Here is a 27,283-nt window from a genome sequence, read left to right as displayed (position 1 = left end):
TAAATTGGAGGATAATGCACTTCAATATACTCGGTCTTACGTTTTCTTATATTAACAATAATTTATATTTGTAAATGTGAAATTTGAACTGCCTTATCCAGCACTGCAGAAACAACGTAGTGTTTCATGCCACGTCATCTTGCAACTGTGTCGAGATGGATATATATTATAGCATGGTAAAATGATTATTATTTGTCTTTTGAAAAAGGTGGGACCTCTCAATTAATGCTCTTCATGCCCTTTTATCGGGTGCCACCAATTGCATAGAACAAAACCATCCCTGACTCATCGCAAATATTTGTGTTTATCATAATAAGTGCCATAGTGGTTGCTTCCATTAACCATTGAGAAAATATGGGTTATATTTATAAGGTTATATATTTATTATGTTTTATAAAATATAAATATATTTTAATTAATTTAGAAACAATATACAATAAGTTAATTTTTTTCGGTCGATTCAGTTTTGACATTTAAAATCCAAAAAACGACTGAATTTATCGATTAAATTGAGGTAAAAAATATCAACTTATCCCACACGACTAAACTAAAATTGAAAAAACTGAATGGATTAGTTTTTTTTTTCTGTTAAAATCGAAAATTATTTTCGCTTAAAATGGAGTACATTTATTGGCTAACCATTTTTTTTATTCGGGAAGCACTCACAACAAATGGATTAATCACAGTTGTCAATAGTAAATACTCTTAGTATTTTGAGTTGTAACAATTATAAATATAAATTAGGTCAAAGTATCATAGGTGTCCCTCTATTAGGAGTTAAATTGTATATTTCTCTTTTTATTAAAAAAATGTAAACTAGTCCCTGTACGTTAAATCAAAGACTAAATCAGACTATATCTAGTAAAAATTTCATTAATTTCTACTATTAAAAACTGACGTAGCAGATGAAATAATCAAATAGTTATATGTGATGTGCAGTGACGAATTCAGGGGGGTTGGCAGGGGCTCGACCCCCCTAAAATGGAATTTTTTTTATTTAGGACCGTTTATAGTTTATAAAATTTTAAATTAGTAGCAGTAAATTTGCACTTTCACCACCCAAAAAATGATAAAACTTTGATTTAATCATTTAAAATTATAAAGATATAGGCTATTAAAATAGAAAAATTATATTTTTACTATTGTAAAAATATACAATTTAATTCTAACTCCCCAAAAGAATTTCTGCCTTTGCTCCTGACAATGTGCCATGTATACCTCATGCTAACATACAAATACCAAGTTTTAATAATCAAAATGAATTAACTTTTTAACAGAATAATTGATTTACTTTTTCATATAACATACATGACTTAAATTACTTATTTTTGAACAGAGAAAACAAAAGCAATTCAACTTCTAGTACGAAAGGTTTTCATTTACCCTATAAATTATTAAATCTAACTTTGAGGTGTAATTTTCTTTTTTCTGTTAATTATTTGATACAATTGAAAGGGTGACATATCTTTTTATCGATAATTAAACCAAATATTAAAAAAAAATACAACTCGTATTTTTTTATAAATAAAAACGAAGAGAAGAGACAGAATAAAGTAAAAATTTATTGCCAAAATAATTGAGCCGCTTTATTAAAGATTGGAAGCCGCCGAGCCGAGCCGAGAGGCACGCCTGCCAAGGTGATAACCATTGCCACTAAACTCGGTCAAAAGTCAGAACCATACATCGTATAAAATACACTTACTACACTCGCATCTACTGTAGAGTTTGGATAGGTAGTGCATTAACAGTACTGATGAGATTATATATTATAGTATAAAATAAAAATTAAATTAACCGTACCGCACTTCACTGCTCATTCAAACTCATCCTAGACCTTCAAACTATGAACACTTCTACTTAATTAAAACGATGCAATAATTAAAAAGAAAAGAATGTAAATTACATTAGTAGTTAGGGAAAAATCTAACCATCTTAAATTCTTAGGTGTTTCAAAATTTACATTAATCAACTGATAATAAAAAATATAAAATTAAATATTAAATAATTATTTTATAATATTTCTTTGTTTGGCTATAAAAAAAAGAAAAAGAAAATATAATTAAAGTAAATATTTTTTAACATAATTAGAACATTAAAAAGAATAGTTGGATGTTTAACCAAAAAAACCAAGCCAACTTCAGCCGAGCATAATAGTTCGAGAGGAGATTGTTTTTCCATACGAGAGCTCCATCAGAGGCATCGTAGACCAGACACGTCCAAATCACTGATGCTCACAGGTGGCTCTTAATTGAAAAGCTCTCTGTTATCCACGTGTTCTTCTCTCATTAGTCCTTTACTCGTCTCAAAAAAACACTGTTTTCCCCCCATTTTCTCTATTATTATTTTCCATTTCCTTCTTTAAAATAAATAAATAAAAATTTTATTAAAACCCTCATCGGAGCAAAGACACACAGAGAAGAAAAAAAAAAGGAAAAAAAATTCTGGAATATTATCTTCATCGGAAGAGATTCTTACTCTTTTTTTTTTTTCTAAATATTTGATTGATAGTTCGGGTTTTAAACAAATCTCAACTCAATCTTTTCCCTTTAAAAAAAATTATTCTTCCTTTTGATGTATTGAAAAAAATTCACTGTTTTAAAGCGATAGGTTAGGCCTCATCTGAGAATTTTCTTTTTTTTGATTTGGTTCTTGTTTTGCTTGCACTGTAAGCTGCTTGTTCTTTTTCCTTTTTGTTAGGTTTTCTTTTAAAATCTTCAGTGACGAGAATTTGAAGCTCAAGCGAAAATTCAAAGCAAATATGGATATAAAATCGTTGCGGAATTTAAAATCGTTTCGAGATTCGGTGGTTTGAAGGTTATGTAGAAATCGAATGAAGCTTTCTTTAAAAAAAAAAAAAAAGATACGTTGATTGAAATGAGGAATTCGGGGATAATTTAGAAATTAAAAATTTCAAAGAAAAACTTGCGGGAGTTGCAACTATGAGTTGCAGCGAAGCAGAAACGAGAAGCGTCGCCGTTTCAAATGGGTTGATAACGAGTGCTGATGAGTTGACTATCGATCAAAATTTGCTTATTGACCCGAAATCGTTATTTATCGGCTCCAAAATCGGCGAAGGAGCTCATGGCAAAGTATACGAAGGAAGGTCAGTCTCTTAACACCTTTGTAAATATTAATAGTAATTGTATTAATTTACTAATATATGTTTTCTTAGACGCCAAAATTATATATATGTAATAGCCATGGTTGATGGTAGTGGTAAAGATTTTTTTTATTTATATAATTATTTTTTATTGTAATCCGAACTTTTTGTAGTTAATTATCCTCAAATTAACAAGTTTAATTTGTTTTTTTAGATAGGAAAAATAGATATATTTTATGTTCTTATGTGGATGTAACAGTAGAAATCAATATATGAAGAACGTTGCTATTTCTTCGTAATAATTATTAAAATTGCTGAACGAATTTTATTGAGTGAAGACAAAAATGATGGAGATGACATTTAAATTTGTAGAGTTTTCAAGTGAAACAATGTAAAAAAAAATGGTTGTGCAAATAAGGGCACTCTCTTAGTTACATAGGGGTGAGTCTAACATTTTTTCCAGGTATGGTGATCGGATTGTTGCCATTAAAGTTCTTCACCGTGGGAGTACGGTCGAGGAAAGAGCTGCCCTCGAGAGTCGTTTTGCTCGTGAGGTTAACATGATGTCTCGAGTGAAACATGAGAATCTTGTCAAGGTGATGATTCTTTGAAACTTGCATTTTTGTGTAACTTGTTCATCAATGGAATATGCCGTTTATATGTTGTTCTCACCTGCGAATTACGGGATTTGTTTACCTTGACAGTTCTTTGGAGCTTGTAAGGACCCGCTGATGGCGATAGTAACCGAGTTATTACCGGGAATGTCCCTCCGCAAGTACTTAATAAGCATTCGTCCGAAAGTTTTAGACCCTCATGTGGCTTTGAATTTTGCACTGGACATTGCGCGTGCCATGGATTGTCTGCATGCTAACGGGATTATACATAGAGATCTGAAGCCTGGTACTTCTTGAATATTCTTCATCAGTTATGTTAAACGCTCTATATAGAATATTAGTTGGTGATTGGAGAGGCTGGCTTGTATAATTCAAAGGCCTTGCAGTGATTCCTTTTATAGCGGCATCGGGATCTCACTCTGTCCCTTTCATGAATGTGTGCACGAAATCTTCACAGCAGTTAACTAATTTGCTTTAATTCGTATTTTTTTTGTTCTTTTCTGTGCATTAGTGGCTTAAATGATTTTCTTTTTGAATTCTTTGCCGCTTCAGTTGTCTCTTTCCTTTGACTGTTTCCTATGTTTTGATTGAACTGTGTGCTTGAAAACTGGAACACCTGAATCTGCAATTACATGCATTTTACTATCAGATGCCTATCTGAATGAATCTCTGCCTCTGAGAGCAGAATGTAGCTTGCAATTTACTCATTGGTGTAATACATTTGTTCATAGTTCAGTATGTATTTCTTGATTCCTTTTGCTAATCGCAAATATATGTTGGAATTTATCCATGCAGATAACTTGTTGCTTACAGCAAACCAGAGGTCTGTAAAACTTGCAGATTTTGGTCTTGCGAGGGAAGAATCCGTGACAGAGATGATGACTGCTGAGACCGGGACTTATCGTTGGATGGCCCCTGAGGTTTGTGCAATTGCACCACTATTGTATTAGCAAAAATGAGAAGTTTTATTTAGGGTAAGCTATATTCAAGGTCCCTAAACTATTAGTAAGTTAATTTTTGGTCACTCAACTTCAAAAAGTTACAAAATGGTTATTAAACTTTTTGGTCACTGAGCTGTGAAAATCGTTGCTGTATGGCCTTCTTTGTTCATATCGCTTGCCCCAATTGAAAGCTCTCTTTACCCTTCTTTTCTGCAGTTCATTTTTTTTCATAAAACAATTTGGATGTTTATTGACATTTTGTAACTTTGTGAAAACTTTTGAATGGTTCCGTGACCATTTTGTAACTTTTTTGAGTTGAGTGACTAAAAAGTTAAACTTACTAATAGTTTAGTGACATTGGGTGTAGTTTATTCTTTAATTTATAATGAAGATTGAAACATTTTGTTTCTGTTTAATTATTTGAGTGATGTTAGTTATGAAATTCTAATGTTCTAATGCTGATACGCCCACGCATTTATCTATATGCTTATATTTGAACATTTCAATTGATAGTGAATACCCTTAGCTGCAGACCGAATGACCTACTCCTTATGCCAAAAATTTATGATCCTCGCAGTTTACTTTAGAGATTGCTTGACAATTCATCTTTAGGTAATAAATGATTTGTGACTTTTGTTGTAGTTGTATAGCACAGTGACATTGCGTCGAGGGGAAAAAAAGCATTACAATAACAAGGTTGATGTTTACAGCTTTGGAATTGTCTTATGGGAATTATTGACCAATCGCATGCCATTTGAGGGCATGTCGAATTTGCAAGCAGCTTATGCTGCTGCTTTTAAGGTGAAAACTCTTTCAATGAACACAGCATAAATGTTTAAACTAACAGATAGCTAACTAGGTTGATGCTACATGAATGTGCAGCAAGAACGACCGAGCCTTCCGAAGGATATATCCCCTGATCTAGCTTTCATCATACAATCGTGTTGGGTTGAGGACCCTAACATGAGGCCAAGCTTTAGTCAGATAGTACGTATGCTGAATGCTTTTCTCTTCACACTCACACCTCCTCCATCGTCAATACCTGAATCCGACGCTAGCGAGAAAGCAGGAACGAGTAATGGAACCATAACTGAGTTATCTGTTCGGGCAAAGGGGAAATTTGCTTTCCTACGCCAATTGTTCGCCGCAAAGAGGACAAGGAACTGATATTGAGGGTAAAACCGGTAAAATTTTGAAAAAAAGGGTTTCTTTTTGTTCCAACTCAAGAAAGTTGGCATGTAATAGTAGATATATATGTTCTAACTGAACCTCTTCATAGTTAGCTTTTCTAGTGATGATTTTTTCATCAAGTAAATGTAGGAAAGATGTTAGTTTGGGGGTAACTTGGCAAAATAAAACAAAAATAGAACCATTTACGTCGTCTAGTCGACATTGTTGTAAAGAAGGTATACGATTTCGAATTTTCCCTGTTCATATCACTGTTACCCTTCATCTGAAAAAAGAAGGCTGTTACAGTGCATTTCATTCTTGTTTTTGTTTCCTAATGAGATGATGGTATGCATTTCATGTGATACATTTAGATTTGACAGATGCTCGGGTTTGTGCTTTAGGCATTATTAACGAAGCCAGAATGGCGACAAATGAATAGGTTTTGGCTTTTTCACATCACGATGTTGATCGCAATGATGCATGAGGAGCCAGAGTAGCAGATCTAGGAATGGTGGTAATTTCTTTTGTCTGCCTTGACTTGTTCTAAATTGCCTTGGTAACTTTGAACTCGGCATGTTATAGTTGAAAAGTGCTCTGCATTGTTATTATGTTTGCCATTGCATTGCTCTGAGTTCATTTTGGTATCAAACATGTCCGATTTATGGTCTAAATTGTTTGTGGTTTGTGGTTGCCCATCTAATAATGTTGGCTTTAAAGTTCGAATTTATGTTCTCTCGTTAAAGAGTGTCAATATGTCTTACTATTACATCCGAACACTTTTAGTTGCATTGCAATGTATTGCTATCACCATTTATCATATTGAAGCCTTAGACATCGACTTTTATTTGGAAAGATCAAATATAATAGAGATTCAAATTTTAAATTCGTAAATGTCGTCTTCAAGGATTGAATTTGCATTTTTATCTTTAGGTGTAATGTGTTTTACCATTGCACTCAATATTTGCTGGTTTTATTTATTGTCATTATACATATTATTAAAATTTTAAACATAAATAACATATATTTTTAATATTTACTCTATAATATAGTATAATATGATATAATATAATATAATATATTTAACTTAACATGATATAGTTTACATAATATATAAAATAGAAAGGGATAAATATAATTTTGGCTTATGAATTTGACAATTAAGTTCACTTTGTTATTTGTATTTTTCTTATATCTATTTTAGTAGCTAATTTTTTAAAAAAAGTTTGATGATGTGTCACTATGAGATTGTGTCACATTATTACTTAAAAAAAGTATATAAATTTTCAGATGATGATGTAGTACAATCTTAAAGTCTCACATACAGTGTTTTGATAATGGAACCAGTAGTTTAACTTCTCAGATAATTGGTTTTTGATGCAATCAGTTCGATAAATTCAATTGCTAGATGAACAATAATTAAAAATTCATAAAAAAAAATTAACTATTGGTTTTTGTCTATGTTTTCGATATTGTAACGGTTTCAAGCCGTTTTTGATTCAATTAGCTAAACCTTTTTGTTTTAACTAGTATACCAATTGGTTTTTGGTCCAATCAATTTGACCAATCAATAAAAACACTTATCACATCATTAAATTTTGATGGAATTTAAATTTAGGAACTAAAATAGATCTAATTGTCAAGTTCTGGTACTTAAGAGAACCTAAAAGAATACAAATATCAAAGTGAGTTTAATTGTCAAGTTTACGAGTTAAAAATAATTTTATTTTAAATAAAATATCATATTATAAATTTAGAAAACAACTAGACTAAATCGAGCTTGGATGGTGAATATTAAAATATATATTATACACGGACTTCAAAATTATTTATATAAATTCATTTTTCGTTTTAATTTTTTTAATTTATAAAATTTTCAATAAGCCTTCTACTCTAATCATGGTTAAACCCTTAAACAATTCTAATTCGATGAGCTAAATATGGAAGTAGTTGAAATAACTTTCCTTTGGATGAAACCGAGAGACTCAAGACTGGGTCTAGGAGAAATAAACGGCTGAGATTTCATACAAAAAAGTACACGCCACGATCTCAATCGTCCATTTGCCAAAATTAACTCTTTTTATGGTCTCTTAAGAGAGTCAATATTTTTTTTTAAAAAAGACAAAAACATATTCTACAGTGGAACACATATTTTTTTTTTTTTGAAGAACCCGATAATAACTGGGGAAAAAAAGAGGAGAGAATTTCAAGAGAAACCATCGGGTTAGAATTAAATTGTTTTATCTTCTTTTTTTTTTAGATCTTTTCCCCAAATTACAAATTAATAGTCACTTTGAGTCAACTCCACTTTTTTTTTCTCTATGTGCTTTGGTGAACTGCAACTCGAATTATCTTCACCATTCATTCGATTTCTTTTGTTTTCAGTACAATAGGAGAATTGGGTTTTTCTTTTTTTGGTTAATTGAGCTTATTTGATGGTCTGGGTATGATTCTAATCGAGGAAAAAGTTGGTACTTAAAGTGGGATTTGGGGGATGCAAAAATGGGGGAAAATGGAAATGCAGCTGCTTTACACACAGCAATCAACGCGGTTCAAGCATTGGGGAGAGGATTTGATGTTAATTACGATACGAGGTTATTGTACTGTAAAGGTGTGATGGGTTCTAGGATAGTTGAAATTGATGAAGAACATGTTAGGGATATTTATTTGGATGATCAAATTGTTCTACCTAATATTTCTAGAGATATTAGGAGCTCCAAGGAGTCTATTGGTCGTCGTAGTTCTGGGGTTTGTAATTTTCATGAGGTAAATGTTGTGATATCGGCTTTTGGGCATGTTTTATTCATCAAATATGGTGTAGATTGTTAGTTTTTTCACTTTGGGTTTTTATTATGTTATTGTGTTATTGTGTTTTTCTATCGCTTTGGTTGATCATATTCGTGGTTAGAATTGAATGTTTCTTTTGGGAATGACCAATGTACCTCCATGTCCGTTTTATGGTTCATAATGACTAAATTTTAGGAACTTTTTTTGGGATTCGTAGCTATCTCTCCTATCACTTCCAAGTTCAAGTTTAAGTTCTCTTTGGGAGTGCAGTGGTGTTTATCATTAGTGGTAATGGTTAGCCTAAAGGGTGGCAATTGATTCTGTTTGGACTTACATGTTATCTCCTATGGAAGTATGTGGGTCATGTTTGATTATTAGTGATTTGATTCCAAATTATGTTGCTTGTTTGAAATTTAATTTGAGGGGTTAGCTTCAATAGAAGTATCATGGAGGCCTTGAATGTTAGATCAAAGAGCAAACTAGTCCTTCTAATTCCGTTCATTTCATACGTTAGCATGAGGTGTACGTTACTGTCTGGTTATTTGTCAGCCAGACCAGTTTTTAATAGTGCAAATGGATGGAATTTTTAATAGAAAGGATCGATTTGCACTTTGATCTAATGTTCAGGGATTAATTTGCCCATTTTTTGACTGGAGGGAGCAAAATGCAGTTTGACTCCTAGTACAAGGGCCTCCATGGTACTTTTAGCTTCTTAAAATGTAGTGTTTTTGGTGGTGATTAAGAAAAGGCATTAGATCATTGAATTTGATTATGATGGGCCTACTTATGCTTAGGAGAAAGAGTGTATGCTAATTGAATTTCTTAGTACTTTGTAATCAATTATGAAATGAAGAATTAAGCATTATTTAAACTATTTCCGACAATTGGCTTCAACCTGATGTGTTTCGATTTGTATTGCGTTATTTTTCTAATTCACTTTTGTTAACTTACCAACTACAGATGGTGGAGTATTTCAATAAAAAAGCTAACGTGTCTGGTGGTTTTGCCCTCGGTAGTTTCAATTCTGTGTTTAGCTTTACTGGTTCAACAAATATTGATGCTGCGACCACAAAGATGCTCTCTATGGATGGATTTTACATTCCACTTGCCAAGCTTCAGCTTACAAGGTCACCATTGGTGTTGCAAGAAAAGGTTAAACGTGCAGTCCCAACTTCTTGGGATCCATCATCCTTGGCTAGGTATGAACCGTTTGTCGATTAGTGTAAAATTCTCAGAATATAGGCTTGAAGTCCTAATATTGCTCTATTTTTACAGTTTCATTGAAAATTTTGGGACACATGTCGTTACTTCTGTAACTATTGGTGGTAAAGATGTGATATACATCAAACAACATCATTCTTCACCTTTATCTACCATGGAGATTAAAAACTATGTGCAGGATATCGGAAATCAAAGATTCTCTGATAAAGAAAGTCATACGAGTTCAGGTCAAATCAAATTAAAGGACAAGGCTAGTTCCACTATTTCCGTCGGATGTTTGTCTTCCTTTATTTGTTTTACTTTCTTGACCGTTGCTGACTTAACATAATTTGTTGAGTTTTACAGGGTCTTGATCCAGGCTTATTCAATAGTCAAGGGATATACCCTCAGCCTTCCAATGCGCCATGTCTTAACGGGAAAGAGGTAATTAGATGGCTTGACGGTTTATTAGCGGAAATCACTTTGCTAATGGATATTCAATATCTTTGGGATTCTATTCTGTTATTTGTTTTTTGTCAAATCGAATCGCTGTAGCCAAGGCCGTGTACCGAGGTTAACCTTTGTTTTGTCTGGTTGTTGTTGTACTTCCTACTTTTTTGGCTACATGCTCAAATTGTGACCTAACCTTTTAGGGGTAGCTCATATAAGGGCCAAACTTTTTAAAATAGTCATATAAGGGCTTAACATTTACAAAAGTGATCAAATGAAGGTCAAACTTTTCAAAATGGGCAAATAAGGGCCAATCCTTTTCAAAAGCCCTCAAATAAGGGCTTCTCATATGTCATATATCAGGTTTCAAATTATGTTTTTTATTATTTTCTTTTTTTTTAAGCAATATCTGATTCGACTGTTACGTGTTTTATTCTAAACATGTCAACATTCACCTAATTTTTACTACAAACTAGGCTGATGTGTGTGAAAAGCTCTTATTTGAGCACTTCTGTAAATGTTAGGCCCTTATATGACTACTTTGAAAGGTTTGGTCCTTATATGAGCAACCCCAAAAAGGTTGGCTCTAATTTGAGCAATTAGGCCTACTTTTTCCTCTTAAAATATTTGTATGTCAATGATGTTGAATTGTATTTTATTATCACTTTTGGTTGCCAAATTTTTTATTTATCATTCATCTTTTAGTCAATTCTAATTGTGTGACTAGATGGTGTTTCACTCTGTGCCTTGGTTTCTTATTTTTGCAGGATGTTACAGTCATTTTTCGTAGGAGGGGAGGAGATGATCTGGAACAAAACCACACACAGTGGGCAAAAACCGTCCGGTCATCTCCGGATGTCATCGAAATGACTTTCTATCCTATTACTGCTCTACTTGATGGAGTAGCCGGAAAGGAGCATCTGACTCGTGCTATCAGTCTTTATCTCGAATGTAATACTACTAATTCTTTCCAATTCCTTATGTTGCTAATGTTTAACCCTCTGTCCTAACTTAAATCTTCTGACTGATTCTTGGCAGACAAGCCTCCAGTCGAAGAACTTAGATATTTCTTAGAGTTCCAGATTCCTAGGATATGGGCTCCGGTACAGGACAAGATTCCTGGCCACCAGAGGAAGGAACCTGTTTGCCCGTCTTTGCAATTCAGCATGATGGGGCAAAAACTTTATGTCAGCCAAGAACAGGTATATGTTTATGCAATAACGTTTTGATCTTAAAAATTTCAAGCTCTTCGATTTGTTGGTGAAATGTGTTCGTAAGAATGGAAAGAGTATGATTAAGGCTCATGCTTATTGCTGCCCCCGGATAGCTCATTGTTGTGAAATAGGGGCAAAGTCAGAAATTCTTTTAGTGGGGGCCGAGATTAAGTTATACATTGTTGAGAGTTAAAATGTAATTTCATCTTTGTATTGGCTTATATCTTTATGGTTTTCAAAAGGACTAAATCGAAATTCTAGCGTTTTTGGAGGGGTAAACTATAATTTTATCATATATTAACTTAAGATTTTATGAATTTTGTGGGTCTAAAGCTGAATTTTTCATTTTTTTGGGGGGTGTCATGAAATGTTTAATAATGAAAGCCATCTTTGTGATGTCTCGTGCCATGAGAAACTTAACCAGCATTAGTAGCTGTTCTTTTTCTCCCGGAGTATCGAGTTGAGCTTTATCTAAGCTCGATAGCAATTGCATAACCTCTACGGGCATTCTAAGAGCCATAATTGTGGTGTATCATATATAACTAAAATGCATTGGTTATAGACCACTCCACGAAAGAGATACTGGTTGATAACATGAATTGTTAAAAAAATATTTTGCATCTAATCTGGTGCTTGATGTAAATTGCAGGTCTCGGTTGGACGTAAGCCAGTAACAGGCTTGCAATTACGACTAGAAGGAATCAAGCAGAACCGTCTGAGTATTCATCTTCAACACTTAGCTTCTCTTCCGAAGATCCTACTCCCACATTGGGACACCCATGTTGCAATCGGTGCTCCTAAATGGCAAGGACCCGAGGAGCAAGATAGCAGATGGTTTGAACCTGTGAAATGGAAGAATTTTTCTCATGTTAGTACGGCACCAATTGAAAACCCCGAAACCTTTATAGGTGACCTCTCTGGCGTCTACATTGTCACTGGGGCACAACTCGGAGTCTGGAACTTCGGGTCAAGAAACGTCTTGTACATGAGGCTCTTGTATTCTAGGCTTCCGTGTTGCACGATACGAAGATCGTTGTGGGACCATTGTCCAAATGACAAATTGAAGAAAGTTGTTGCTACTATAGGTACTACCAACTCTGGTGATTCAAGTTCCGGTTCACAAGAAAATGTCGTAAACAAATTGGCTAAATTCGTTGATATGTCTGAGATGAGCAAAGGACCACAAGATCCTCCCGGTCATTGGCTAGTAACCGGTGGAAAGCTCGGTGTCGAGAAAGGCAAAATCATATTAAGGGTAAAGTACTCCTTACTGAATTATTGAATCTCTTGGCATATGATTGGTATGGTTTCGTGCCGGTCCATGTTTAAGTAGAGGCAATGTTTTTCGTTCTTTTTGCACGTCTGTACGTCTTCTTCGTGCTTGTAAAGAATTGTGTTTTGATGAATTTGATTTTGAGTGGTTTTTTAGGATATGTATGTTTAAACATGGAGTTTTTCTTACAATTTTGGTAGCAACTTGTGTCTTGTAAACATTTTTCAAGTGCTGTGAATTATGTAGAAATAACCTTGGAAGAAATGTCTTAATTTTATCTACATGAGATGTATGTATACACTTGCTAGGTAAATCATAAAACATGTTTAAGAAAGGTCTAATTTCGGTTTTAGTCCCTCTATGAAACCGGGATATCATGTTATTTGTATCATTCTTCAATAATTTCTTCAATAATTTAATTCTATTTTAGTATTTTCATCCTGAAAAAAATCAAATCTAACGTGATGTGCCGAAATTTTAGATGGAAATTTCGAAATGACATTAAATTATTAGAAAGTGATACAAATGACATAATATCCCGGTTTGGGAAATTCATCAATTTAACCACATCCAGGAGGCTCTACAGTATCATCAATATGAACTTCCACACTCTCTTCAAATTTGCTGCATGCCACTCTTATTAATCAGAATTCACGTAAACACAAAATTCCTTTCAAAATTTCATAACTATAAAAATTATAAAATCTCATGCTATAAAATTACTTTTAAAATTAAAATTATAAAAATTTTAACCTTTAAAAATTAATTAATTACTGGTATGGCGTCCACATGGTGATATACACGTTAGCAAAGTTAACAAACTTGAATGGAAGTAAATTTTAAGGATTAAAAATACAAAAAAAAAAAGAGTCAAACAAATCATTACGTCAAGTATAAAAAACCTAGACAAGACCCATTTATAACAAATGCACATACTAAAACGAAAGGCTCACATTTTATAAATATATATGATAAAACTCCAACTTTGTCACTAAAACCCTAAAATCTTAACCTTAACAAGCCGAAGCTAGCGAAGTAGTGTTTTTTTATATAGAAGTGGAGTAGTTGAGATTAGCATAATTTTTAAAAAATTATTTGGTGTTTACCTGAAATTCAATGAAACCAACAATGAGGTCTCGCGCCCCATTCCAACACCACTTCTTTTATATATCATATTTTGTGATTTAATTTATTGAAATAAATTCATTTTTGCCATTTAAAATATTTCTTTTTGTAATTTGGTCACTCAACTTTTAGGATGTTTCCTTTTTAGTTACCCAGGCGTTAAATCTCTAACGTCGGTTAGTTGCGCACGCCACATCATGTTTATACTTTCATTTTGATCACTCAGCTTTTTGATCGCTTTCATTCTGGTCATCAAAATTTTTTTAAATATTAATTTGGACAAAAAAAATCAAGGATTAAAGTAAAAAAAAAATGATAAACTAAACTAATACACAATAATAAAATGAATAAATTGTTGAAATTTTTTTATCCATTAATAATGTCAACTGATTTGCTACTATACTATTAAAACTATTTAATTTAATCTCCTTTTAAATTTTAAATTTTTTTTATGTTTCCAAATTAAAGTTTGAAACTCATGTAATTAACCCTTTTGGTTAACCCGAGACAAATTGATAGATCTATGAGAAATCTCATTCAATTGGATATATTGTATTATTTTAGCTTTTACCGTTTTTCACTTTAATTTATTATTATTTTACACCAATCAATACTTAAAAAGATATTTTATTATTAGAAGGGTGTTGGGATTACATGCCCAACTTGGAAAATATTTTGTATATATATATAAATCCAAGTTGCATTTTCTTTCAATAAAAAAATATAAGTTCACTTTTCTATTGAGGAAAAGACCAAAAGGATGGAAGATATTATTTTTTTCCAAGCAAGAGTATGATTGGTTTATCTTCTTTCCACTTGGCAAACTTAAGGTTGGGAATAATTAGGTAAATTTATTTTGATTAGTTAGATAATTAATTTAAAATTTAAAATATTTTTAAGTAATTATAAAATAAATGTAAAATACAAAAAAAAAATTAAGAATTGAAATAATTTGAACATTCCCGTATTAAGATAACACACTTCAATACGTTCGAACTCAAAATAGTTATCTCCTTATGATGATGTTGGTATGCAACCACCCAATGAGAAGATGGCAGCCAAGTTCCCACTATATGACCAAAGCTATTGTGATTGGGTGCAACTACAAGGTTTTATCAAACAACTGTTACATCAATGGCACACCCAATGGATTTGGTACTATAAAAGTATATGTCACACTGCCCTACCCAAACTAAACCATTCAATTTTGTATCTCTTACTTTTTTTTACAAATTTTGGATCACCCATTTCTGTATCTCTTTTAAACTTTCTTTTTTATTAATAAAATTTATCGAATCGAGTGACAAAAATTTTGATTTTTAAAATAAGATTTTTATTTGAATTTATAAAATAAGGTTGAAGAAAAGAAATTTAAACTCTGATATTTGGGAGATTTTTTATTCTTAAGTAAAAACGGTGGTTAAACGAATTAAATTGGAATTTAATTTTTTTATAAAGTAGAAACATATTTTATATTTAAAACTTAGAAAATAATTTTACAATTTTATGTAAAATTATTTAATTTTAAAAATATTTATAAAAGAGATCTAAAATCACAAAATAAAGTAAATTTTTTATCAAAATAGAGTCAAAAGACATAAAAAAGTTAAAATAATGATAGGTGTCCATTTATTTATTTATTAGATTTTTAGGTGTTGTCATCGTCTAGAACCTACTTGTGAAAAATACTCAAAATTATTATGAATAACTTGAAAAATTGAAGAAAAAAAAAAGTACTCAATCGAATCAAATCGAACTTAACCCTATTAAGAGATTTCGGCTCAGCTCAACTCTAAATTTAATTAATTAAAGTACTTAGGAGGTCCTTGTATTACCGGGACTGGACCAAATTAGTTTATTTATTATTGAACGGATCAATTTAATCCCTATACTATTAGAAAGAATCAAATGATATAAACTTCTACTCCAATATGACATTATTTTATTTTAAAAAAAAAAAATATAGGAACTGCATTAATCTATTTAATCAAGTCCCTGTAGTAGAGGGACCTTTTAAGTAAATTCACCAATATAGTTAGAGCCAATATGAGAACCAAACACCGAGTTGTCTCGAAATAATAAAACAAAAGTTGACCCCACAAACACAACAATCGGTTTCATATAAATAAGGATTCCACCGATTGTTTCACTGCAACTCGGCGATTGCATATAAAGTTAAATTAGAGTTCTGGTTCCCATGATCTCCTTCCCCTACAAAAACAGACATTAAAGTAAGCCTTTAAACATCTTTTTTCTATTAAAAAAATCTTCTTCTTTTTTCTCTCTTTTAATTGTTGGGTTTTTTTGGGATAAATAAAGAGACATGTTCCAGTCTGATGAACGTTGAATCGGTCCCGAATTCGGATAAATACAATTTGGCTTATCTGTTCTTTTTAAGACGCACCACTTGTTATGTTAGCAGCAAAAATGGATCGGCGGAGCATGGGGGAGACGCAGATCAGTACATTAGTACCTGCAGTTGAGAAACAAAACGATGATTCTTACATTACCAAGACGACGAATTTCGACACCAATATGGTTATCATATTAGCAGCACTTCTGTGTGCGGTGCTATGCGCGTTGGTGTTCAACTCCATCACCCGTTGTCGCCGTAGGGAGAGTCCGGAACAAGCGGCGGCTCGGCTTGCGGCAACGGGGTTGAAGAAACGAGATTTGAGACGGATCCCGGTGGCCGTTTACGGGATGGGCGGCGCTAGCTTTACGGCTACCGAGTGTCCCATTTGTCTTGGAGAGTTCTTGGATGGTGAAAAGGTACGAGTGTTACCCAAATGTTACCATGGGTTCCATGTGAAGTGCATAGATAGATGGTTAATGTCGCACTCGTCGTGCCCGAATTGTCGACATTCCTTGCTCGAACATAAGACGGAGAACAAGGATGTCACCGCCGGTTCCGGTCGGCAACCGACGGACAATGGCGATCTTGTTATATTTGTTCAGGAGGGAAGCTAGTACATTCGTTGCTTCATCGTACTTGTTTCTTATAGTTTGCATATCTTTAGGGACTAAATTGCAAATACTAGGATTTCTTTTTTTTATTGTTTCCTGCAAGTCTCACAAGTTTGAAGTTTATTACATGATAGTTTGCTTACAGAGTTACATAGAAGATGGAACTGTTACATTCATCATCTTGTATCATGATTTCAGAAAGCTTTTAGAACTTATTGGTCAAATATCGTTTTAGTTCCTCTACTGTGGTCAAATTTAATGATTAGCCCCTAAAATTTAATTTGGAACGGATTCCATGTAGTATTTTAACTGTATTATAAAAGTACAAGGACTAAATCTCAAATTCAAACATATTAGAGGGATCTTGATCAATATTATTAGCAAATGTGTGGCCCAATTTGCAACTTGCAGTGTTTAAAAGAGCCTTATTGGCTCATAGATTCACTTTTGTTGCAAGTGTTAATTAAATAATTGAAGATAAATAGGAGAGACACAGGTCTCGATGGGGTAGGTACAAAAGGGAGGTTAGTTAACTATGCATTCCTATTTAATATATATATATTGACGTTGTTAACAAAAGCTAAGGTTGGGTTTGGCCGGGCCCTTAAGTATCAAGGTTCGAGTCTTATTCAAAATAGTATCTTACTAGTGAAAAGCTCTTTATATTCTAATTTACTATCAATATAAATTGGTATTGATCGGAATGGACTGAAACGTTTTGGTATGATTAATACGGATCAAAATTTGCATAAAAACAAAAGCTAAAATTTGTCATTCCAGTCTACTATCGGAATGGAATGTTTTGACCGATACAAATGGTATGAATATGAACTAGTAATCTTTTAGTCCTAAACTTAATATAAACTCACTTTGAAAACAATAAAAAAAATGTATAATAATAAATTTAATCTTTAATGTTTATCTCTTCGATTACGTTGGTTCTCTACTTTTAAATTTTAGTCATTTTTTAAAGTAGAAAATTTGATTGGATTCTGAAAATTTTAATGGCATTGATTTGACAATTCACGGTATTTCAAAAAATTATAATATAATATTCAACCAAGTTAAAAAAATTATATTTTAAAAAAATGAAATACATATAGACTACCACACGGGTTGCCAATTAAAATGATAATAGTTCAAAAGAAAGAATTAAGGCTAAAGTGACAAAATAGATAAATGTTAAGGATTAAATTTGTTATTATACTTAAAATGAATAAAAAAAAAACCTCTTTGATCCCTCTCACTTTTGATACTGAGCAAATTGGCCCATCTAACAAAAAATTGAGCAATTTAACCCCTGTGTGGGTAACTAAGAACAGTTAACCATAGTGTTCATGTTTTCCGTTAATGTACATACTTTTGATTGGTATAGTAATAAATTTAGCATCAATATTTGTATATTCAATGAAAATGTTGATAAAATGTGTAAAAATTACGAGCTAAATTTGTTAAATCGAAACCAAATTAACAAAATAGGTAAATATTACATGCTAAATTTCTCCCGTAATAAACTAAAAAATAATCCCAAAATTAGTATGAAAAATAACCTTAGTGAAAAAATCCAACTCCGAATCTTAATAAGATATAATATAACAACCAAACACTGAATTATCTCCGAAAAAAGAAGAGAAATTCACCCCACAAACGCAACAATCAGTTTCATATAAATTAGGAGTCCACCGATTGTTTCACTGCAACTCGGCGGCGACTGCATATAAAGTTAATTAGAGTTCTGGTTGTTATGGTCTCCTTCCTCAACACAAACTGAGACACTAAGCTAAGTCTTTGGGGGGGGGGTATATAAAGAAACATGTTCCAGTACGATGAACGTTACATCGGTCCCCAGTTCAGATAAATACAAATTTCAGTCTTCTTTTTGTTGCCATATCTATTGTTTTTAAGCGACAACACTAATCGGCGTAGCAGAAATGAGTACATTGGCTCCATCCAATGAGGATCAAACCTATGATCCTTTCCTTACCCCAATGGAGAATTTCTACTCCCATGCGATTATGAAATTGGCCGTACTTCTTTTGGCAATGATATTAGTGGTTCAGTTGAATTCGCTCATCCATGGTCGCTGTAGGGAGAATCCGGAACGAGCGGCGGCGACTCAGTTGGTGACGGTGGGGTTGAAGAAACGGGACTTGAAACGAATCCCGGTGGCCGTTTACAGGACTGGCGGCACAAGCTTTACGGCCACCGACTGTCCCATTTGTCTTGGAGAGTTCTTAGATGGGGAAAAGGTACGAGTGTTACCAAAATGCAACCATGGATTCCATGTGAAGTGTATAGACAAATGGTTAATGTCGAACTCATCGTGCCCGAATTGTCGACATTCATTGCTCGAACATGAGACGGTGAACCGGGATGCTATCGCCGGTCCCGACCGGCTACCGACGGATAGTGGCGATGTTGTTATAGTTGTTCAAGAGGGAAGCTAGTACATTCTTGCTTCATGGTACTTGTTTGTTATAGTTTGCATATCTTTAGGGACTAAATTGCAAATATTGGAATAATTTTTTATTTCCTTGTAAGTCTCCCAAGTTTGAAGTTTATTGCATTACAGTTGGTTAGAGAGAGATAGAACTGTTCAGTTCATCATCTTGTATCTTGATTTCACAGTAATTGGAGCTTTTAGAAATTATTGGTCAAAATATCGTTTTGGTCCCTGGTCAAATTTAAGGATTAGCCCCTAAACTTTAAATTGGCGTAAGGTTTAATTTTGGCCCATTACTTGTATTCTTTAACATTTCAATATTCACATATTCAAATTTAACAAATTGTTATCTTTGAAATTTAACAAATTGATCTCTTACTTTTATAATATTATAAGTTAGTCCAAATAGTTATGGTTTTCTTTTAAAAGAAAATTAAATACAGGGTCTTGGCATTGTTAGCAAAGGTTGAAGCTTGGTTTAAGCCCTTAAGTATCAAGCTTCTAGTATTACTCAAAATAGTCGGTATCGTATTAATAGACGCATCGTTTTTTAATATTGATCAGAATGGACTAAAACAGTTTGGTATGATTAATACTGACCTACATTTACACCAAAATGGAAGCTATAATTTATCATTCCAATTTACTATCAAAATGGGGTATTTTGATTTGTATGAATACTATTGGTACAAAATTGACTTTTTATGACGTCAACTTAGGAATGAGCCGTAATTAGGGGTGAGCAAAACTTGATTTGACTCAAAATATTTGAAAAAATTCGAAGTTTGAGTTAATTGAATCAACTTATTCGGTTTTTTCGAGTCAAATTGAATAAGTAATTCGAGTTTCGAGTTTGAGTCAAGTTGAATTTTACAATTTGAATAACTCAAATAACGTCAAAGTCCATGTCAATTTTGAAAATGAGCAAATTGGTTTCTTTTTCAACAAAATTTACAAAAAGATTCAAAATGATTTTAAAAATTCAAAATATTTCTAAAATTCTAAAATTATATTTTAATAAAATTTAAAAAGTATAAATTCTAAAAATTCTAAAGAATATGTAAAAAAGTTAAAATTTTAAAAAATTCTAAAACAATAATTTTGGGACTTAAATAAATAAATTAACCATTCAGGTTTAAAAACTAATCAAAAAAATAGAAAATTCAATGAAGTTAATAAAAAATACATATTTAAAAAAGAATTATCGATATCATATAAAGTACATATAAACGGTCACGTAAGTGCTATTAAAATATTAATAGTTGAATCAATATTCCCATCCAAAACAAAACAATTTGACTAAATTCTTAAGATTGAAAGTCAAAGTGATAAAAGAAATTAGGACTAAAATGAAAAAAATAATACATGTTAGGGATTAAATTTGTCATTGATCCTAGAAAAGAAAGTAAAACCAAACCCTACATATTCCATGTACAACGGCTAGCTTGAGATAGCTATGGTTTAAAAGCTTATATTGCTGCTTGTCACTGTTTTCTTTCATCGATCAATGCGGAATTAAAAAAATGCAACAATCCTGGAAATTAAACATCCAAGCCCGAACCCAGATCTTCAATTTCAAATTAAAAGCCACCAAAATCTTACCTACCGGCGAATTCCATCGATTCTCGCTCCTCCTTAGGCTCCACAAATTCATCCTCAAGCTCCGGTTGAAATCAGGGTCAACGGTTTCAATTTCCTCTCAACAAAAACGAAGCTTGAAATCCAGATTTCTCAGTTTCCTCGAGAAAATCCGACTTCGCCGTGAGAGGAAAGGGCTAACGATCCAATACCCAGATGTTAAATCGGTGCTGCATCGAGTGAAGCAGTTCGCTGACAAGGTATTTGAAGTTTTTGCTTTGTCTTCTTTTTGGTCAAATTATGGTTTTGATCCCATTACTATACTCAAATTTAAGATTTAGTCCCTATAATTTGACATAATTTGGCTCTTGATTTTCTTTTTTATTTGGAAAAATGTGTTTTTAATAAAAGCTACCTCTACATTTTAATTAGAATAATTAATTGCAATTGAGTTTAATGTATACTATGCATGAATTATGAATTTTGAAATTTCAATTTTGTCCGTAATAGTTAAATATCCTTTTGGTAAGGCTGAAATTTCAAAAAAAAAACTAAAAATGATCAAAATGCATAGTACAATGACCAATAGCAGAATTTAACCCAGTATTATTTACTTTCATCAACTAATAAGTAGAGAAACTAAATTATACCAAATTAGAAAGGACTGAAATCAAAATTTAACCTTTTTTTAGTTGAAACACACAATTAAAAGTTTTTTTTTTTTTTTTTTGTAGAAATCAAACTGGGCTGGTTCTTTGGTAATTGCGATTCCCAGTTTGCTGCAGCAATGGATTTCCAAGAAAGATGGTAAAGGAATTATAATTCATACATGCATTATTTTATTGTCGTTGTATTGGGTTTTGTATTTAAACAGAGGAAAAAACAGAAGGGTTTGGATGGTTGGAACAGCTGTTTCTTGGGTTGTCTTCAATTTAGGCAAAGATTATGTTTCAGAACATGCTTGGAATTGGATTCCATGGAGCCATGCCCATGGATGTACTGTTTTTTGGTTTTGGTTTGCAGCTTGTCGCCTGATTTTGGCTCTTCTTAGTATCTTCTTCTCCTATATTTTGAAACTCAAAGAGAAATGATGGTTTTTGATATATAGATTTTAGATCAATATTGTTTTGCTGTGGATTCTAGCTTGAATAACAACACAACTTAAATGATCTACTTTGAAAATTTTCAATGCTAAACTCAAATGATTCGAATCTAAAACGGGTTAAATTCAACTTGACAGGACTCGAACTCGAAATAATCATAAAATTTAAGGTTAAATTTACTATTTAAAGGCTAAAACGGGCTAAACTATTAGTAAGTTTATGTTTTGGTTACTCAGCTTTAAAAAGTTACAGAATAGTTATTAGATTATTTGAAAGTTTTTATTTAAATCACTGGGCTATTAAGGCTTTTTTTTTTTTTTTTTTTAAGTTTAGTTAGTGAGCTCCAAACAACAATTAGATGGTCGGTACGATGGATCAATAAACATTAATGAGTAAAAGAACATACCTTAGATCTAAGTTGATTTGATGGCCAGCGTTGAAGATCGAAGAAGAAAGCTGTTTGAAATTTAGTTAGTAGATTCATGACGTTCAAAGCTATTTCATAAAAAAAAAGTTGAACTGTAAAAGAGAAGGGAAGTAAAAGCTCTCGATTGGTGCAAGCGGTGAGAACAAAGAAGGCCATAGAATAGTGATTTTAATAGCATGATGATTTAAATAAAAACTTTCGAATAGTTCAATGATCATTTTATAATTTTTTAAAATTAAATGACCAAAATGTAAATTTACTAATATTTCAGTTTTACCCAAAATTTAATCATTTAAGAACCAACTCAACTTAACCAATTCATAAGTTATTAGTAATTGGATTAATTCGTAAAGCACAAAGATCAAATTATGACACATCAACATAAAAGGACTATTTTCTAAGTTTTCTCAAAGTAAAATGATGAAATTCAAAATTAGACCCCCCCGCAATTTTATTATAATTTTCCCTTTTCTTCTCATGAGCGCGTAGGCGCGTGTGGAACCGCTAGATTAAGGCAAAAGGAAAAAAATTGTTGAAGTCAATTTGGGTCCGGCCAAACAAAAATAAGGACAGATATTAACCGTTGGATCTTTCAACGGAGAACAAATCAGACGGTGAATGCCTAAAGTCAAATGCTTACCTTGATATCTAAGTTTGACCACACCTGAAACTTGCCTTTTCTGAAAACAAAACCCCTATTTTTTCCCTGAACTTTGACTGCCCAATCACTTAAATTATTTTGTTAGTCCCTATACTCTTTGTAAATTTAGAATTTAGTCTCTTAATTTTTCATATTTTCAAAATTAAGGTCCAACTATTAGCACCGTTAAAATTATTTTGTTAGATTTAGGTTCATTATAATGTCATTTTTTTAGTTACATGGTTATGAAGTGAATATTTTTTTATTTTAAAATATCACACCAATAAATTTAATAATATTAACAATTAGAGCTAAATTTTGAAACTTGAAAATAGGAGGACTAATCCTAAAAATAAAGTATAGGGACTACGTCTCAATTTGTGAATAGTACAAAGACTTATGACATATTTTAACCTAAAATATAATATATGTTTGTTTTCTAAATTACTCAATTACTCCACTAACATTGTACCAAAATCAAATCAAATCATTTAATGGCGTCATATGACCCCATCAATGTTTGACGCATGTAATCTAGTAAAAATATAAGTACTTAATTGTAACAAAATAAAAACTCAAGTACTAAACTGAAGATTGAAAAAAAACTTAAATACTTAACCGAGACAACAAAAACTCAAAGTATCAAATTGAAAAAACCCATGTACCAAAATGAACATTAAGCCAAACTAAAGTATCAAATTAGGACAAAAAGGTTAAGTACTTAATTGAATATTAAAGCCAAACTCAGACACTAAAAAATATATTAACCCTATTTAGAAAGCGAAGAGGACGAAAATGTCGAATAAAAAAAATTGAAGGCAGGTTTCTGTTGGAAAGGGATGATAATAAATGATTCTAAAATTTCAAATTTGGTAAATTAAAATTTGGGTTTTGGTTGCTTTGACCAGTGTTCGTCACCCTCCATTCTCTTCAATTTGTTTAGAAAATAAAATAGTAATAATTATATTAATATTTAGTAATAACATAGTTTTCCCATCTTCTACATGCTTTTTCATTCTAAAAAATCTCTGAACTTTGAACAGCTTTTTTATTTCCCCATGTAACTTTCTTGACTTCCAAACAGGATTTCTGGGTTTTGTATATTCCTCCATTTTTTTTTCAAGCTAACTTGCATGACCTGCTTTACAAGGTTTGATTTCTTAAACCTTTTTTTGTTGAAATTCATTGATGATTTCATGATGGGTTTTATCATTGCTTTAATGGGTCTTGTTTTGATTTGCAAATTCATTTATGATAGATTTGCAAATTGCTTTTTTGCCCCTTGTTGTTTGGATTATTTTGTATTCTGGGTATGGCTTGTTTCTATTTTTGTTGATTCAAATTCATGTTGCCCAGTTTAGCCAATGGTGATTTGGGGCCATGGAAATGGTTTCTTGAGCAGTGAATTGCAGTGTGCCATGAGATTGATGTTATTTTCAATGATTTATAGACAATATCTACTTGGTTCAGCTTAATTACTGTATTGGTTATTAAAGATTTGAATTTGAAAAACTTTCCTTTGATCAGGTTTTGTTGTTGCTTCTGCTGTAAAGTTTTGTGCAGTTTATTGAATTGGAAATTTTGGGGTTTGGTTTGATTTGATTTGATTTGGACATGATGTAAATTGATATGCAATCTTTGTGTAAGGTAAAAGTAACATGGAGGTCCTTGCACTAGGAGTTGGATTGCATTTTACCCCCTTTATTCAAAAAATGAGTAAATTAGTCCTTGTATATTAGATCAAAGAGCAAACTGGTTTTCAGCAATAGAACCGGATGAAAATTTTAAGAGATAGATTAATTTGCTCTCTGATCTTAACTTATAGGGACTAATTTACCCTTTTTTTTTTTTAGAATAGAGGGCAACATGCAATGTGAGTCCCAGAATTGGAGGTTTCATGGCACTTTTACCATATTTTGTATTATTGGTTTCGTTGGCGGACATAAATTGCTCCTATTGTATGATAAGACATTGAGCTCTATGCAATAGAGTTCTTATGCCTATATATTGGCGTTATGTTCTCGGCCATGCAAAACCGGTGTTGATTTGTGTTTTTATTTTCTTGTGGCAGAAGCGTATGGGATTTGCATATATGATGGGGTGTTTTACAGTTTTGAAAAGTAAGAAGAAAAAGTCCGAGCAGGTAGTTCTTGTAAAGCCGATTGCTCGTAAGGAGCTTGTGCCCACAGCACTGCCTGAGCCCCAAGTTCAGACCCAGTCATTGCTGTCGGCGCCCCCAAGTTTTAGAACCAGAGTGAAACTGATTCATCTTAATAATAAGACAACCTGTGATAGGACGCATGCATTATCTGCCCCATCAAGCTTTGATGCTGTCGAGCAAGATGCACTGACATTTGCTGAATTCGTAGAACAGGAAGAGTTCAAAACTCATGTTGGATTAGTGAAGGAACCGAGGTCACCGAGTCCGCAACCTCTTCCACTTCCTTCTCCCCGTGGTACCGTGTTGAAGACAATGGGAAGCTTTAAATTAGCGAATGCTAGTGTCCCTTTGGTTGCTTCCGGACCACTGCCCCTGCCTCCCTGTGGAACACTACGAAACTTTGGTTATGAAGAAATCGCTGCGGCTTGCCATCATTTTGCTTCTGATAGATGCATATCTGAGGGTCTTTCTTTTGTTATGTATAAGGCTTCTTTCGGAGATGATGCATCGAGTTCAAAGAAGTTTGAAGCTACTGTTATTCGCCTTAACTCGTCTACTCAGGTAGGAGATCATTTCTACTAATGAAATTTTATGGCTCACGAGATGATTTCACCTGTCTGACCGTGTTTTTTTACATGTTCGTGTAGGGTTTAAGGGAGTTTATCAACGAAGTAAACACTCTTGCATTGTTGCAAAATCCAAACCTCTGTAAATTGCTTGGATACCACGCACGTGATAGTTCGGAACAAAGAATGTTGGTCTACGAGAGGCTGTTTCATGGAAGTTTAGAGCAGCTTTTATACGGGAGGTCTGATGGACCACCACTTGATTGGAATGCCCGAATGAAAATCGCTCTATGTTCTGCACAGGGTCTTGCTTTCTTGCATGAGGAAGGACCGTTTCTGGTATGTATATATAAATATCTTCGTGCATATACATTTCGAGATTATTAAAACGATGACAATGAGTCATGTATATGCAGGCAATGTACAATGAATTTTCAACTGCCAATATACAAATTGACAAAGATTTCAGTGCAAAGCTATCGGGATACGGGTGTGTTGGTCATATACCCGAGACAGGAGGGATTTCTGTTAATGCAGTTGTAAGTCATTTGCCTTGTTCTTGTAAAAAGACAAATCTTGGTGTTTTGAGTTATCGGGTGTTTGATTATCTTTCCATCTGTGCAGGCTGTGGCAAATCTTTCAGTCGAGACCTTGGAGAAAGGATGGTTAACTCCGAAGAGCAACGTTTGGAGTTTCGGAATTGTCTTACTGGAATTACTTACTGGCCGGAAAAACCTCGATAACCGTTATCCTAAAGAAGAGAGGAACTTAGTGAAATGGAGTCGGCCATTCTTAGCTGATGGTTGTAGATTATCACTCATCATGGATCCTCATCTTAAAGGTCGTTTTCCTATGAAAGCTGCTCGCACTATTGCTGACATTGCACAAAGATGTCTCCAAAAGGATCCATCCGAAAGACCGACAATGAGAACCGTAGTTGAGAATCTCAAAGTCGTCCAAGATATAAAATATTCGTGCTGGTTTCCGTTACAAGAGCCAGCGACAATTGTCGGAAAACAACTGTCAAGGTCACCTAGTTTTAACGGGGTTATTACTCCGGCACCTGGGTTAAGTTTCTTACCATCGCCACCGTCAAGAACCGGACTATTCATTTCTCTGACAAGACCACCTACTTCGGTATCGGCACTTCCGTCCCGAGCTTGTTCTTCTACACTTTCATTACAAGAACTTGAAAGGCAAGAAGCTAGAAGATCAGCAGCAACAACCATTGGAAGGACTAGCGTGGAAGTGGAAGGATTTTGATTGTTTATAAATATGGATTTATTTCATTTGTTCCATTTTTAAAAAAAAAAATTATTCATTTCAATCCAACATATACAAAAACTATTTCATTTAAATTCTGTATATAAGAGTGAAAATCTAATCTGAAAATGGATCCATTATTTTGTGCCAATCCATATTGTTTATGGTAAATAATAGATATTTGTCTCATTCAATTTATTTTAAGTAAAAAAGCCCTTAGGTCATTAATTTTCATTGGTACAGTAATTAAAAAAATTGGAACAA

General features: G+C 33.0%; 6 protein-coding genes across 10 annotated transcripts; all 6 read left to right on the top strand.

The window, feature by feature from the left end:
- The first annotated feature begins 2,392 nt into the window (after nucleotides 1-2,392).
- Nucleotides 2,393-6,135, top strand: LOC105796284 (serine/threonine-protein kinase STY13). Of its 2 annotated transcripts, none has more exons than XM_012625899.2 (6): nucleotides 2,393-3,103; nucleotides 3,564-3,696; nucleotides 3,805-4,000; nucleotides 4,510-4,634; nucleotides 5,298-5,456; nucleotides 5,538-6,135. In XM_012625899.2, the coding sequence occupies exons 1-6, from the start codon at nucleotides 2,940-2,942 to the stop codon at nucleotides 5,820-5,822; spliced, it is 1,062 nt and encodes a 353-aa protein (XP_012481353.1). In that variant the 5' UTR covers nucleotides 2,393-2,939; the 3' UTR covers nucleotides 5,823-6,135. The 2 variants fall into 2 exon arrangements, with proteins under 2 accessions (XP_012481353.1, XP_012481354.1); XM_012625900.2 differs by having other exon boundaries at nucleotides 2,938-3,103; nucleotides 3,593-3,696.
- Nucleotides 6,136-6,196: 61 nt separating this feature from the next.
- On the top strand, nucleotides 6,197-13,010 carry LOC105796280 (MACPF domain-containing protein CAD1). 3 transcript variants are annotated; one of them, XM_052627829.1, is made up of 7 exons: nucleotides 6,197-6,339; nucleotides 9,570-9,808; nucleotides 9,885-10,080; nucleotides 10,176-10,253; nucleotides 11,027-11,210; nucleotides 11,298-11,461; nucleotides 12,123-13,010. In XM_052627829.1, exons 1-7 carry the CDS (start codon nucleotides 6,334-6,336, stop codon nucleotides 12,753-12,755), a joined length of 1,500 nt encoding a protein of 499 aa, XP_052483789.1. In that variant the 5' UTR covers nucleotides 6,197-6,333; the 3' UTR covers nucleotides 12,756-13,010. The 3 variants fall into 3 exon arrangements, with proteins under 3 accessions (XP_052483789.1, XP_012481344.1, XP_052483790.1); XM_012625890.2 differs by lacking the exon at nucleotides 6,197-6,339 and adding an exon at nucleotides 7,947-8,588; XM_052627830.1 differs by lacking the exon at nucleotides 6,197-6,339 and adding an exon at nucleotides 7,948-8,045.
- A 3,026-nt stretch (nucleotides 13,011-16,036) lies between these two features.
- LOC105796287 (RING-H2 finger protein ATL74) lies at nucleotides 16,037-17,081 on the top strand. Of its 2 annotated transcripts, none has more exons than XM_012625903.2 (2): nucleotides 16,037-16,102; nucleotides 16,294-17,081. In XM_012625903.2, the coding sequence occupies exon 2, from the start codon at nucleotides 16,299-16,301 to the stop codon at nucleotides 16,839-16,841; it is 543 nt and encodes a 180-aa protein (XP_012481357.1). In that variant the 5' UTR covers nucleotides 16,037-16,102; nucleotides 16,294-16,298; the 3' UTR covers nucleotides 16,842-17,081. The 2 variants fall into 2 exon arrangements, with proteins under 2 accessions (XP_012481357.1, XP_052483791.1); XM_052627831.1 differs by having other exon boundaries at nucleotides 16,040-16,102; nucleotides 16,191-17,081.
- Nucleotides 17,082-18,635: 1,554 nt separating this feature from the next.
- On the top strand, nucleotides 18,636-19,456 carry LOC105796288 (RING-H2 finger protein ATL74). The gene has a single exon (XM_012625905.2). It carries the CDS (start codon nucleotides 18,770-18,772, stop codon nucleotides 19,283-19,285), a length of 516 nt encoding a protein of 171 aa, XP_012481359.1. The 5' UTR covers nucleotides 18,636-18,769; the 3' UTR covers nucleotides 19,286-19,456.
- A 1,203-nt stretch (nucleotides 19,457-20,659) lies between these two features.
- LOC105796285 (uncharacterized) lies at nucleotides 20,660-21,988 on the top strand. The gene is made up of 2 exons (XM_012625901.2): nucleotides 20,660-21,119; nucleotides 21,594-21,988. Exons 1-2 carry the CDS (start codon nucleotides 20,805-20,807, stop codon nucleotides 21,948-21,950), a joined length of 672 nt encoding a protein of 223 aa, XP_012481355.2. The 5' UTR covers nucleotides 20,660-20,804; the 3' UTR covers nucleotides 21,951-21,988.
- Nucleotides 21,989-23,914: 1,926 nt separating this feature from the next.
- LOC105796281 (probable serine/threonine-protein kinase PBL1) lies at nucleotides 23,915-27,158 on the top strand. Its single transcript, XM_012625894.2, has 5 exons — nucleotides 23,915-24,179; nucleotides 25,101-25,751; nucleotides 25,838-26,095; nucleotides 26,173-26,295; nucleotides 26,381-27,158. Exons 2-5 carry the CDS (start codon nucleotides 25,107-25,109, stop codon nucleotides 27,017-27,019), a joined length of 1,665 nt encoding a protein of 554 aa, XP_012481348.1. The 5' UTR covers nucleotides 23,915-24,179; nucleotides 25,101-25,106; the 3' UTR covers nucleotides 27,020-27,158.
- The last annotated feature ends 125 nt before the right edge of the window (nucleotides 27,159-27,283 follow it).

The sequence above is a fragment of the Gossypium raimondii genome, chromosome 3 (genome assembly GCF_025698545.1).
Source record: "Gossypium raimondii isolate GPD5lz chromosome 3, ASM2569854v1, whole genome shotgun sequence".
Taxonomy (NCBI): Eukaryota; Viridiplantae; Streptophyta; class Magnoliopsida; order Malvales; family Malvaceae; genus Gossypium; species Gossypium raimondii.
This window is presented reverse-complemented; position numbering and strand designations above follow the sequence as displayed.

Excerpts from the sequence above, each read along its gene's own strand:
- LOC105796281 (XM_012625894.2), top strand. The coding sequence starts at position 25,107 with ATGGGATTTGCATATATGATGGGGTGTTTTACAGTTTTGAAAAGTAAG. Across the intron at positions 25,752-25,837 it reads GCCTTAACTCGTCTACTCAG|GGTTTAAGGGAGTTTATCAA; the intron begins GTAGGAGATCAT and ends ATGTTCGTGTAG. Across the intron at positions 26,096-26,172 it reads ATGAGGAAGGACCGTTTCTG|GCAATGTACAATGAATTTTC; the intron begins GTATGTATATAT and ends ATGTATATGCAG.
- LOC105796287 (XM_052627831.1), top strand. The coding sequence starts at position 16,284 with ATGTTAGCAGCAAAAATGGATCGGCGGAGCATGGGGGAGACGCAGATC.
- LOC105796288 (XM_012625905.2), top strand. The coding sequence starts at position 18,770 with ATGAGTACATTGGCTCCATCCAATGAGGATCAAACCTATGATCCTTTC.
- LOC105796285 (XM_012625901.2), top strand. The coding sequence starts at position 20,805 with ATGCAACAATCCTGGAAATTAAACATCCAAGCCCGAACCCAGATCTTC. Across the intron at positions 21,120-21,593 it reads TGAAGCAGTTCGCTGACAAG|AAATCAAACTGGGCTGGTTC; the intron begins GTATTTGAAGTT and ends TTTTTTTTGTAG.
- LOC105796280 (XM_012625890.2), top strand. The coding sequence starts at position 8,325 with ATGGGGGAAAATGGAAATGCAGCTGCTTTACACACAGCAATCAACGCG. Across the intron at positions 9,809-9,884 it reads GATCCATCATCCTTGGCTAG|TTTCATTGAAAATTTTGGGA; the intron begins GTATGAACCGTT and ends CTATTTTTACAG. Across the intron at positions 10,081-10,175 it reads AAATCAAATTAAAGGACAAG|GGTCTTGATCCAGGCTTATT; the intron begins GCTAGTTCCACT and ends TGAGTTTTACAG.
- LOC105796284 (XM_012625899.2), top strand. The coding sequence starts at position 2,940 with ATGAGTTGCAGCGAAGCAGAAACGAGAAGCGTCGCCGTTTCAAATGGG. Across the intron at positions 3,697-3,804 it reads AACATGAGAATCTTGTCAAG|TTCTTTGGAGCTTGTAAGGA; the intron begins GTGATGATTCTT and ends TTACCTTGACAG. Across the intron at positions 5,457-5,537 it reads CTTATGCTGCTGCTTTTAAG|CAAGAACGACCGAGCCTTCC; the intron begins GTGAAAACTCTT and ends ATGAATGTGCAG.